The 12,891-nt window shown below is 47.2% G+C and overlaps 1 protein-coding gene across 2 annotated transcripts in view; it reads left to right on the top strand.

The window, feature by feature from the left end:
• URB1 (URB1 ribosome biogenesis homolog) overlaps positions 1 to 12,891 on the top strand; it is a 70,437-nt gene that overhangs the window by 19,364 nt on the left and 38,182 nt on the right. For both annotated transcript variants that reach the window (XM_038581353.1, XM_038581354.1), the window contains 8 exons: positions 2,079 to 2,274; positions 3,736 to 3,873; positions 6,099 to 6,272; positions 6,910 to 7,039; positions 7,650 to 7,766; positions 8,871 to 8,983; positions 10,566 to 10,685; positions 12,164 to 12,280. In XM_038581353.1, the coding sequence (XP_038437281.1) occupies positions 2,079 to 2,274; positions 3,736 to 3,873; positions 6,099 to 6,272; positions 6,910 to 7,039; positions 7,650 to 7,766; positions 8,871 to 8,983; positions 10,566 to 10,685; positions 12,164 to 12,280 (1,105 nt within the window). The remainder of the gene's footprint in view (positions 1 to 2,078; positions 2,275 to 3,735; positions 3,874 to 6,098; positions 6,273 to 6,909; positions 7,040 to 7,649; positions 7,767 to 8,870; positions 8,984 to 10,565; positions 10,686 to 12,163; positions 12,281 to 12,891) is intronic.

Here is a 12,891-nt window from a genome sequence, read left to right as displayed (position 1 = left end):
TCTGTAAGACCCATAAAATAGATCATCATTTGATGAACATATTTGAATTAACTTGTAGGTATGGTTTTGTTCAAATAAGCTGTGGCTTATATCAGTTTTTTGAAGCCGGGGCAAATGCAGATGTTTGCACTTAGAAGAGGAAGGGAATTTTGTTTGTGGGGATATTGATGTAAAACTTAGAGAAAATTAAAATGTATTGTCTGGCAGTAGTTGTAAGGCTCTTGCAGCTCCATTCAGGGCTCGCGTCACCACATCGGAGAGGCCTTCCCTGGCAACCCTTTTCTGAAATAGCCCATCTTCTGTCACTGCCCTTATGCCTGGCTCTTGCTTTTGACCATGACTTAGTACCACCATGCACGTTTGTTTATTTACTTGTTCGTTACCTGATAGACAAGAATTGATGAGAACATAGGCTGGTCTTTTTGGGATCCCCGGGGTCTAGGACAGTGCCTGGCACATCATGAATGTTTGAAAGCGAGGCATTACAGCGTAGGCCGGGGTTGGTAAACTTCTCTAAGGGAAAGGTAATATTTTAGGCTTGGTGTGCCATACAGTCTGTATTGTGACCACTCAACTCTACCATTGTCGTAGTGGAGCAGCCATGGACATAATGGGTGTAACTGTTCCAATAAAGCTTTATTTACAAAGACAGATGGTGGGCTGTAGTTTGTCAACCCCTGATGTGAAAGTTAAGAGAACAGAATTTGGAGTCAGCTGTGAGACCTCGACAAATACTTGCTTCTCTCTGCCTCTGTTGCCACGTCTGTAAAATGGAATCAAAATTAGTATCCACCTTAGAGAAAAGTAGCGTGTGGAAATTGCCTGGAGCAGTGGCTGGCACGTGTTGCACACTGTAAATATAAATGTCATCTATTTTATTACAATACTGCTTGAAATAACGTGGATGTGTCGTATTTTTAGCGTACTTTGTAGATTCAGCATTGTGTTCGTTTGATAGCACAAACTTTTGCTCGTGAAATTTTCATATTAAGAATGTAAGCTTTTTAGACTTATAGAGCATAGGTTTCTGATCAAATTACCCTCTAATGCAGTTTTTGAAAAATTATTATATGTAAAACTGCGTATTGCATCTTAGTTTTAGTCAGTTTTATAAGGGGATATGGAACCGTGAGGATCCTAGAAGCTGTCAACGTGCATGCTAGTGGTAAATTCTGAGATTTTCTGGAATTATGACTTCCCAGGGACAGGCAGAAATGAAAAATCATCCTTCCTTAGAAGGATCTGGGGGTAAACATAGAGTCCTGTGGGTTTGCCTCTGTAGATCCTGGGCTAGTTGCTTACTTTCTGCAAGTTTTAATGTCCACAGGTTTTCTTGATTATTATTTTTATGATCTTATACTTTTGAAAACTGCCCACTTTGGGACAAGTTTTGAATATTTTCATACAGTAGATTTTTTTCCCCTAGATGAGCTGCTTGTGGCTGCTAAGTGAAAGCACAGGAATTAGAAATAAGTTAGAAACAGAGGAGGTGGAAAACCCGTGGAGACTGTGCCATTTTGTCGCATTTCAGAAATTTGTGGCACTGGACCACAAGGCAGTTTTGCAAGCACTTCGTTAAAAATCTTTTCAAAAGAAAAACATATCCTCTCTTTTATACTTAATGCTCAACATGCATATTTCTTTACACATGTGCTTTTTCATGTGCATTTAGAGGAAAGAGGTCAGGAAAATCTCACAGTGAAATTCTGGGAGTGGATTCCTTCCTCCCGGCGGGTTTGGTCCTTTCTTTATAGTAGCCTTGACTTCTGGGCAGACTGGCAGGTGGATGGGGTGGAGACAGAGAGTAGGTTTCTTCCTCTGCATAAAAATCAAATGGAACTCAAGGGAGGCAAAGAGAAATGGGAGAACAGGACAAAGTGGAGACTTTCAGCCACTCAGAAATACAGGGGGAAATTGAAGCCCTTTGTTGGAGAGCTGGAACCCCACAGGCCATGGGAACACCCCACTTTGTGTCATGAGGGAGATTCAGAGGTGCAGTTTGCCAGCCCCTTGTGTTGTAACTGTGTTCACGGTGTGTTGTGAAAATGCTGCAGACCCTTCTCTCCTCTCTCTGGCAGAGGTGGGAACCTGACCCTCTTGCACTTCCTGTTGGGTTTGAAAACCGCCGCTGACGACGAGCTGGTGGGTGAGCTTGTGGTGAACATCCTCAAAGTGTGCCCGGACTTACTGAACAAATACTTCAAGGAAGTCACATTTTCCTTTCTCCCAAGAGTGAAGTCCACTTGGTCAAATAACATCAAACTACTGAACAAGGTAACAAACCTGGGCATTCCGGAGTGTGTCAGGTGGTGGGCAGAGTGTCAGGAGCAGAGACATGGTGCCTAGGGAGAGAGACAGTGACGTGCCCGTGAACGTCAGGATGGAGAACCTTTCAGGCATTCTTCGAGGGTGCTTTAGAATGTGTCAGGCTGGCATCTGGTCCTCTGAAGACATTCAGCTTTTCATTGAGCTGAATTTTGAGGTGGATGCCTTTCGAGTCTGTTAAGCCAAATTCATCGCCTTCATCCAGATTTTGCTTGGAGTGAGATCTTAATGAATTTTAGCACATTTAGGCTGGAATTAGTGAAATGTCTGAAATGTAGGATCGTTTTAAAGACTACTGTTTTAAGTACTTAGAACAGCTTGAAGTAAGCTATGAAATAATCTAAGTGACTATGCATTAATATCTTTTTTTTTTAAAGATCTATTTATTTGAGAGAAAGAGCACGCAGATGAGCAGGGGGAGGGGTAGAGGGAGAGAGAAAAATCTCAAGCCGACTACCCGCTGAGCATGGAGCCAGGCGTGGGACTTGATCCCACAAGCCAAAACCAAGAGTTGGCTGTTTAACTGACTAAGCCACTCAGGCACCACTGTTAACATCTTCTAATCACAGGCAACAGCCTTCCTTCATCCCACAATGGAGGTACCAATTGTACATTCTTTGGCCGTACTGCCTGGCTCAGTCATGCTCTCTCTGATCTGTGGCCTGCCTAAGGTGAAATATCTAGGATTGTTTTCTTGTGCCTCGATCTGAGCATGGGATTATCTGTAAAACAAGCTTTCATTCAAATATTCTCTCATTTTTCCTGGGTGTGTGTGTATGCAGTACCCATGTATATCTTGGGACAATAAGGAGGCATCTTGCCTCCTCATTTGGGGGAAGGTAGTCCTGTGGCCATCACCCCCCTTGGGAGCTGCTCTGCCCAGGGAAGGGTAGGGGGCAAATGCATGACCTTTGCAGGCCTGGGTGCAAGTCCTTGCTTCACTGATTTCTAGCTCTGTGCCCCTGGGGAAATTACTTAACCTCGTTGAGGTCCAATTTTGTCATCCATGAATGTTTTTTTATTTTAATATAAAATATCCCTACCCCAAAGTGTAGTCATGAAGTATTCAAAAGATGACATAATTCGTCAGGTGCCCGTCAAGTGCAGTAACTTGAGAGTAATACGTTTGTTAATTCTAGCAGTGACTTATTTGCCATCAGAAGTTTTAAGGGGCTCCCCAGGCTGCAAGCTGAGCTCTGCTTTGCAGGTCACTGCCCTGGTAACAGTCTCGTGATCTGACTTTTCTCTAACAAGTAGATTCAGAGGTTAATCTCCTGGACCCTGTTCGTGGCAAGCCTTGGACCTTTATCACTTATAATCATTTTGTTGGAATGGCTTCACTGTGGGGTGCCTACAGTGAGGCTGAAGCTTGAAACGTAACCAGCTCATGCTCTTTTCTCTTTTTCGTAGATCTATGAGGCCCAGCCAGACATTTCCCGGGCTTTTCAGACCAGAGAGTTCATCCCCTTGCCTCGGCTCCTGGCAATGGTGATGGTGACCACCGCACCTCTGGTGTGCAATAAGATCATGTTCACCCAAGCATTAAATGTAAGTTGTTGCCTTTCTGCTAGAACTTTCTCAGTTCACCACATTGGCCTTTTTGGGGATCGTTCTGAGAATGCCTGCTTGGATTTATTGGACGGTGTTTTGTCAATGAGCCTCAGGCTTTCCCGTGTGTCCACTCACCTGGGCAAGGGACCTGGAGCCCGAGGAGCATTCCTGCCAGGGGATGCAGCTGCTGATGTTACTGCTCCAGCACAGAGCAGGACCACAGACCCCTGCATGGCTCTCTGCACTGGCCAGAGGGTGGGAGTCTATTGGATTTAGGAAGGGCAGTGTGCTCAGCTGCAGTGCAGTGTCATGTATGGAAGTATCAGTTGAGGATTTGTGGATGGAGTAGGACTACAATTTAGCAAATCTTGTCTTTTGTGGTTTAAGTGAATAGTGGAGAACATTTACTTTGAGGATCAGCTGTTTCAGGTTTTTTGAGAGGAGATGTTCATGGAAAAAAAAGTGACACATTTGCAGAAAAATTAAATTTCGTTGTTATGAAGGTCCCCAAGTCCTTCCAAAAGCTGTGTTTTGAGGGACACGTGCATAGTACCGAGGCTTTAAGTGAATGGCTGTGGACCCTGCCAGGCCCTCCTAAACCCAGGTGGCCTTGAGCCTTAGCCGGGAGAGGCTGGGTTGTGGATACAGCAGGACTGGGATCTGCCGTGGTGAGTGGCATGGGCATGAGGTGGCCCCAGCGATGATGGGGCAGTCAGTGCAGAGTGGCGAGGACTTCTTTGGTTGTGCAGTGGGGCTCCGCATCTCTGGTACCTGTCCAGGTTCTGTGCCAAGAGTGGGCAGTGGGCAAGGAGCAGGGGGGAAGCCGGTGTGGGGCTGCTCAGAAAGGCCATTTGTTCAGGTTGCCAAATCACAATAACCAAAATTAGGACCCAGCTCACTTGCTCATTAGTCTGATGAGAGGCACAGACTGTTTTATCTCAAGGGGCTTTCGAGGAAACAGAACTGAAAGGCCTATGTCGGAGCTGCCGTTTGTGGGTGGAAGACCATGTCCACAGCGGCTGTGTTGGTGCCCCCAGGGAGTGGTCCTGGCAGGTGGTCTGGGATGGAAAGCCACCCTTTCCCTCTCCCAGTGTCGTTTCAGGACAGGGGGTAGTGCCCTTGATGGGAGAGGATGTCCCCTGGGTGGGCCTCGTCCTGAGTGGGCCCTTCCTGACTGTGACAGTGAGACCGGCGACTCGGGAGTGTGTCTGGGGGTGGCTGCTAAGGCTGTGGACTCTCTGTGCACACATGTGTATGTTTTACGTTTTTCTTTTCTTTACAGTGTCATCTGAAAGTTTTTACTAGTCTAATTTCTGATTTTAGAATCACAAAAGAGCCCATTTTAGAAACTGGAAATGAGGTGTTGGGAGGCAATGTGTGCCCACGAACACTTGTTCGGGCCCTGCCTTTGAAACGATTATGGAGAGGGAGTCACTGCTGGCTTAGGGCATTTCATGTAGCGCTACTTTCATGTCCAGCATCCGTACGAAATGAACCCCTAGCTAATTGGAATGCTAGGAAAATGTGGTGTCATGCTTGCTAAACTGGAAGCCCATCCGAAAGCCACTCTGTGTGTGCCTGCCTGCCTGCCAGTCTTCATGGCCCATCGGTGAGCCCGGGGCTGCACCATACCTTGAATGCACCTGGGCCCGATGGACTTGGTGAGGGCTAGGCCTGAGCCCGGGTCTCCCAGGATGTACCCTCATTTTGGTCATAACTCAGGTTCTTGAGCTGTTTATTCCCTCTCTGCAGCGAGTGGGGATTTGGAACACTTTCCTGGCTGTCATTCTGAACCCAGGTAGAGTTTGGTTGTTGGAGGCCTATATTGAGGGGCTGCACGCTTACCAAGCTTGGAGGTGGTTTTTCATACTCAGTGCGTGGTGCCTTTTTTTGTCACCTGTGCACTCAACGACATTACATGCTTTTCCAGGGTTGGGTTCTGGTGAGATCGTGGCTGTTCTTGATGGGGATAATCCATAGGAGCTCAGTGGCTGTCAGAGAAAGACTGACTAAACACAGACAATGAAACAATTAAAAATAACTATTAGACTCTTCTTTGTATCGCCACTGCTGAGGTCAGCTCTGCAGGAGGTCAAGAGGTTAGGGTCCCCAGGCTGCTGCTTCCCCCAAGAGAGGCAGGAGCCAGCCAGACCCAGGACTTGGGAGGTCTGTGTCCACCCGTGCAGCCTACAGACTGTGGATTTACCTCTTTTTCTTTCCAGTTGGACAGCAAGTCAGTGAAACACACAGCTTTATCCCTTATTTCTGTCATTTTGAAAAGAGCATTGAAAACTATTGACCACTGCCTGAATAAAGAGATGTGGCAAGGATCAGGCGTGTACACGGCCACAGTGATGGGAGAGTTTGTGCAGCTCTTCAGAGAAGCTCTGAGCAAGGTAGGCATGGAAACCCGCTTTGGCCATTCCAGATGAGGTTCTGGGGCATTCCTCCCAGCTGTCACAGGCCAGCACACCGAGGCGAGAGGCAGTCCCAGGACAGGCTGGGTGCGGAATGAAGTGCTGTGGAGGGGTTGGGATGCTCCATGGGACCTCAGTCCCTTCGGGAGCTCTTCGTTTCTCCCTCCCCAGTCACCGCATCCACACTGTAGGGGGGCCAGAGTGAGGGTCCCTCCTGCACCCTCTTCCCTGTGGCCCCTTCTGGTAAGTAGCGAAGGGCAATCATCGTAGATGGGGTCATGCTGGGCAAGACCTCCAGCCACTCAGGGGTCAGCTTTCTTTATTCCCAGTGTCTTGCTCAGGTGAATGAGTCATCAGGCAATTTGTTGTAATTTTCAGGGCTTGTTTTGTCACCAAGTCCATGGTGTCTGCAATTGTGAGAATCAGCACAGAGCAGAAGTGGCGGGGGGGGGGGGGGGGGGGGGGGGCATGGGCCTCTTGTCTCTCCACATCCCGTGTCTTACACACCTGCGTGTGCTCATTATCTTCTCTTCGTTGTTGCTTGTCCTTCGTAGGTTCATTTCATTTGTTTCTCTCCCTTGTTTAGTGTGACTGGGGTTTTTGTTTTCCCTTTTAGATTTTGCCAGACCTCAACACCATTGTGTGGGTCTGGCAGTCTCTTCGAAAGCAGGACACAAAACAGGATGATGAGAAAGGAAAGAAGAGGGACCACTGGACTCCTGCCACCTGTGCGGCTCCCGAACGAGGTGAGGGCTGCGCGGGGCTCTGTTGTGTGTGGACAGAGGGGGCAAAGGCAGCTGGGGACACCTCCTGTCTAGAGGGGCTTTCAGAGTATCTGTTGGAAATGTGTGCAGGCTTTATGCAAGTACTATGACCCCTCTAAAGACTTGAATGATGGGTACCATGTGCTCTGGACTTTCCATGGCCCTCTCTTTTGCTGTGTGGGTAGAGGTGGGGTAACCAGTCCCCCCAGTAATGAGATACATTGACTCAGACCTTGCTGTTGGCCTGCCAGGCAGTGGGCCTTGTACCTTCTGTCTGGGTGCTACTTAATCCATATGGTGGTCCTGCGAGGGTGGGCAGTGCTATGTCCTCATTGTTCAGATGAGGATGCTCAAGTAGACAGGGTAACTTTAACATGTCTCAGGTCACAGCAACAAATGGGGATTTAAACCCAATCCATTTGGACAGTCTTGACCTTTACCACGTTGATGTCATAGGGATCTATCTGTAGCCTCTGTGTTCAGCGTGTTGCTGACTGCAGTGGGTCACAGACGGCTTGGCTGCTTCCTGACTGCTGATTAAAGGCAAAGAATGAGTGTGCTTTCTAATTTAAGGTGTTTTATCTTGGTTCAGATGATGCTGAAACCATTCTTCTGAAAGCCGTTCTGCTCCAGGTCATATGCCTATACCAAAAGGTGGTCCCACACGTGGTCACGCAGTACAACTTTGACTTCAGCAAGCTCCTGAAAGGTGCGTCTCAGGAGCCTGCAGGTGGCCCTCTGCTGTTTCTGCCAGCAGGGATGAAAGAGCCCCTGGAGCTGGGGGCCGGGAGGGCTGGCGGGCCATTTCACCGGCATGCGTGATCCATCGGCCTGGTTATTAGCATTTGGACTCATAGTTTTTTAAATAGCCAGGCTTTTTAAAGTAAAGATCAGGGAACCCTTAGCAGCCGCAGACAGAGAAGGAGAAGCCAGGCAGCCCGAGTTGTCTCCTGGGGATGAGTGACAGATCATGTGACATGAAAGCCTCTTTTCAGAGGCGCAGGGATGCAGAAGTTAGAGCCACTTCGAAGGGATGTCCCATTCATGCAGATACTTCTGACAAAGTTTACTCATATTTTACCCAATGAGACAGGTTCAAACCATATCTTGTAAAGGTAACGTTATGCCTGTCTGGTCACGTTTCCTTGATGGAAACTTTGTCTAATAAAATCTGCTTTATAAATGGGCCTACAGAAGAAAACTTGCAGAAATGCCATTCCTGGGATTTATATAAGCTATTGGAATAACCCTAATGAAAACCTATAATTAATTTTTTAATTGTTGGAAGGTGAAAGGTCCTCTTTGCTGTAAGAATACAAAATTTACCAGAATGTGGCCATTTAACATTTAATACCATGTTGTTCTCAAGCAAAGAGAAATCCAGAACTCAGGCCAGAGGATGAGGACCTAGTCCTGGGCTCCGGTGGCCACAGTGTACTCACGAAATGTCTGCATGTATGGGGAGTAAGGCTAATGCCTCCCACCCGGGATAACATCAGTGAGAGACCACACCCAGGGGGGCAGCATGAGGTGCCCCAGGCTTCAGGCTGTAGGGAGAGGTCAGTGTGGGCCAGGGGGCTGCTTTGGGCGGGTACAGTTGGGGCTTTTTACTGAAGATTTGGACAGACCACAGGGTGGGAGGATGTGTCAGGTGAGTTGTGTCTAGGCAGAAGAATGGGCCCAGGATAGGGTGGGACAGAGCCCCATATTCCCCCTTCTTCTGCAAATGGAGGTCCCCTCGGCCAGGGGCTGCAGTTGCTGGGCACCTTCGTCCACCTGACTTCTGTCTCTTTCCCTCTTTTCCTGCCCACAGGCGTCATCTCAGAGCAGGGCCTCCGCGAGGAGGTGCCTCCCATTCTGCAGCACCACATTCTCAAGGTGGCCCTGGAGCTGCCCGCCAGCAAGTTTTTGTGGTTAAAAGCACAGGTAGGAAGCAAAGAGCTCTCCCGCGTTCTGGTAACTCACTCTTGGGCATGTTGGTTTTTTGGCCTGGAAATTTGTAAGTGGATCAGAACCTGATAGTTACAGAGAAGACATTTGCAGTTCCCCTTTCAGATGCTTCTAGGGCCGAGGCCAGGGCCTGAGTCATGAACCAGGAGGGCTGTGAGTCTCTGCTTTTGCAAAATAAGATGTTTTCATGTGTCCTTAACTGAAACGATATTATTGCTGGATGCTGGGAGTTTTGGGTTGTTTCTTTTTTTTATCTCGACAATTTTACATCTTGCTTGTCATTTTAAAACCTTTCTGGAAATAAAATACGTTCTTTTTCCTTTGTCCTTTATTCTAGAAGAACTTAAGACAGAGATCAGAGTAGATACCAAGCCGGAGAGGATACTGGCTGGTGGAAAAATCTGTAAAACTTGCTGGCATTTTTTTTCTGCCTTTAATAGCGTCTTCTAGAACATTCTGGAGAATATGATGTTGAATCAAAGGGAACTCCAGATGCAGCACATCCTCACTTGTGTACTTAAGCATGGGATGCCATGTCACTTCTATTCAAAGAAAAAGTGACCAGGCAAAATTAAGCATTGTCAAAGTGTGTTTCTCAGTAGCTCAGATGACAGTTTTTTTAGTGACTTGGATCTTATTTAAAATCTTACAGAACCAATCGTGTGGAAACGTTTGTGGGCGTTTTCACATGTCGTATTTCCAGAAAGGCATGCCAATGCAGTGGGGTTGGGGGGGGTGTTGCTGGATCCTCACCTGCATCACAATTAAGGATTGACGTGGGTGCTCCATGCATCTGCACCTTTACTGCTACTTACTGATGAGGCAGCCGGGGCACAGAGTGGTTAGGGCACATGTGCAAGGTGCCAGCCCTAGCTGGATGATCCAGAATTGGCCACAGACAGTGTGGCCACAGCCTTGATCTCAACCTCCTCATCCCACCGTGAGGTCACTGCTGACTCCAGAGCGATGACCAGCCAGGGGCATCATTGAGTTTTTCACCCCAGGTGAATAGGGCCAGCGGGATCCTGATGACTGAAAAAGTGAACAGAGGGAGAGGCCTCTTTGCAAGAACCAGTATTCAAATATTAATTTATATTCTGTGCCCCACCTTCTGCTTTAACGTAAAGTCTGCTGGGCTTCATGAACACCAGCTCTTCTTATGTTCAGGGTCATCGTCATTGCCAGGGGCTGCAGGGACACTCCAGCCAAACACAGCCTTATTGGCATTTGGACCTACGATCTGGAGCTCCACGTACTTCTCTGAGATGTGCGTTTGAAACTCAGAGGCCTTTGTGAGAGGCTTAATTACTCATAAGGGGTCGATTCTATCAGGACCAACATCTTGCTGAAATGCAGCCAGCTTAGTTCCCCAACTGCTGTTCGGGGTTTGGTTGAGATTCCGAAGCTCCTCATGTCTAAAATCCCAGCAGTCTTGCCAGGTCACAGGTAAAATGAGAGGAGATAAGAGGCCTGGAAGCATACTGGGCGTGCGGTACCTGTTTGCTCAGCATATAGTGGCCTCTATAATGTTTATAACGTGCTGCTCTTCAAATTCCAGGAAGGCCCAGATGCAGAAATTATTGGAGGAGAACGATCTGTATTTTACTTACTAATGAAAATGTTTGTGACCAGTAACCATCTTCAGCTCAAGTCATCGACCAAGCTGCTGATCATAAAGGTGAGCATTTTCTGCTGGTTCCTGATTCAGAGAAGCATTTTTACTCTTTGTTATAGTAGGTGCTTAGTAAACAGTTGTTAAGAATTAAAGGTGTTAAAAAAAAAAAGAATTAAAGGTGTATCAAGACTTCTGTAAACCTAAAAGTAGGAGGTTTTATGGCAGCTTTAATTTGTGACATCTAAACTCAGCCACATTCCTGAGAGGCAGCACAGTGAAGTGAAAACATGGGCTTTGAGGTCCTGTTTCCAGATTTGAGTCCTGGTTCTACTTCTTCCTGGGTGGCATGGGGCAAATTACTCAAGCTCTCTGAACTTGATTTTCCCATGGTGAATGGGAATGATAAACCGAAAGGATTGCAGAGGAGAGTACTTGTGATCACATAGTAGGTCACTCTTCGTACATTGTAGGCTCAATAAATGTATTTCCGGCCCTTCAGGGAACTGTTTGCATAGACCATCCCTCTTCCCATGTGTCCAGACTCAGCCTTCTCTGGACCTCAGCCTTCCTGACCTCCTCCATCACCCACAGTAAGGGGTCAAAGTCAGTGGCGGAGAAGGGGAGTTGTACCATGAACCTCTCTTTCTTACACTCGGTACTTAGTTGATGTAGCCAGAGGAAATCTAATTCCTCATTTCTGTCGCACAGCAAATGTCTCAGGGGTGCTACAGAATTCACGTGCATTGTTTTTAGGGTGCAGAGATTTTACCTTTCTTTGAGGGGCTAATAATCTTGCTACCCTACAGCCTTCTTGCCTGAACTGTTTGACGAATGTGAACATCTGGGTCTTGATCTCAACAAGTTGCCGTTTCCCTATAGGCCTGTACTTGACCCTGGCCTAATTTCATGATCGCTGACTGCACGTGGGTGGTGTTGGCACAGCTGGGTCTCCTTTTGGTGCACTCTGCCGCAGGGCTCATGCAGTGGGGCTGCTCAGACTCTGAGTCCATGGCATCAGGCCATTTGGGGACGTCATTTAATCACTGTGGTCCAAGGTCCTGTCTGTTAACACATTCTTTTCTCTTTGGAATGCTGGTCCTGGGTTTGAGGCTTGAGGGGCCGCACGGACGTAACGCGACATGACAGTGGTGTGTCATCTTGGAGAATTTCATGCAAGCTGACTGCTGGTTGCTGTGAGGGGCCGAGTCATACATGTTTACCTGGGGTCTTTGTAAAAATCCAGATATAAAAACCAGACTCCTGAGTAGCAGCTGGGTTTTTTTCTTTTTTTTTTGCTCTTTATCATTTAGGAGTTGAAAGAAAGGAATAGGAAGCGGCAAAGCCAGGGGTCATGTGATCTTTGGTGGAGCGCAGAATGATCACTTTTCCTTGTTTCCGTCAACCTTGGGAGTGTTGTTTTGAAAGAGTGGCTTTTGGAGTAGAACTGCAGATGAGGCTCTGACCCCACCCTACCCCTGCCCCCCCCCCCCCCCCCCCCCCCCCCCCCCCCCCCCCCCCCCCCCCGGTCTGCTTCCTGACAGATTCTGCGGGACACGGGTGTGTTCGAGCACACATGGAAGGAGCTGGAGCTGTGGCTGGAGCACTTAGATGACACTGTGGAAGAGAAACAAGAAACTGTGATTCAGTTTTTGGAACGCGTAAGCACGTATTTTCAGCATAAAGAAGCATATTCCTAAATATGCCAAGTGGCCTTCAGTTAAATGAAGACATTTTTGAAGCACCAGTGCCAAAAGCCCACTGCTCTGATTTACTTTCTAATTCCTGCTGAGATGTCAGAATCTATTTAGTTTGAGAATCTGTAAAATGGGAATATATTACCGTTCACTAATTTCCTTTTGGGGATTTGTTTTTGCATAAAGAAGATAGTGATATGCTTAGAGCAATATTAAAAGCAATGGTTTATACTAAAAGGAATTTTTTTTTTTTTTAAATTCTGTAAGGGACACCTGGGTGGCTCAGTCAGATAAGCGTCTGCCTTCAGTTCAGGTCACAATCTTGGAGTCCCTGGCTCGAGCCCTGCATCAGGCTCTTTGCTCAGTGGGGAGTCTGCTTCTCCCTCTCCCTCTGCTCCTCCCCCCACCTCCTGCTCATACTAGGTCTCTCAAATCAATCAATCAATAAGATCTTCAAATAGATAAATACATATACTCTATAACAAAAAGTTAAAAAAAAACTTTGTAGAAGAATTATTGTTCTTACTGAGGACTGCTAACATTTTAGCTCTTCCCTTTTTACTTTTTTTTAAAGA

The sequence above is a fragment of the Canis lupus genome, chromosome 31, assembly GCF_011100685.1.
Source record: "Canis lupus familiaris isolate Mischka breed German Shepherd chromosome 31, alternate assembly UU_Cfam_GSD_1.0, whole genome shotgun sequence".
Classification (NCBI taxonomy): Eukaryota; Metazoa; Chordata; class Mammalia; order Carnivora; family Canidae; genus Canis; species Canis lupus.
Note: the sequence above shows the minus strand (reverse complement) of the source record. Positions and strands in the feature narration are given on the sequence as shown.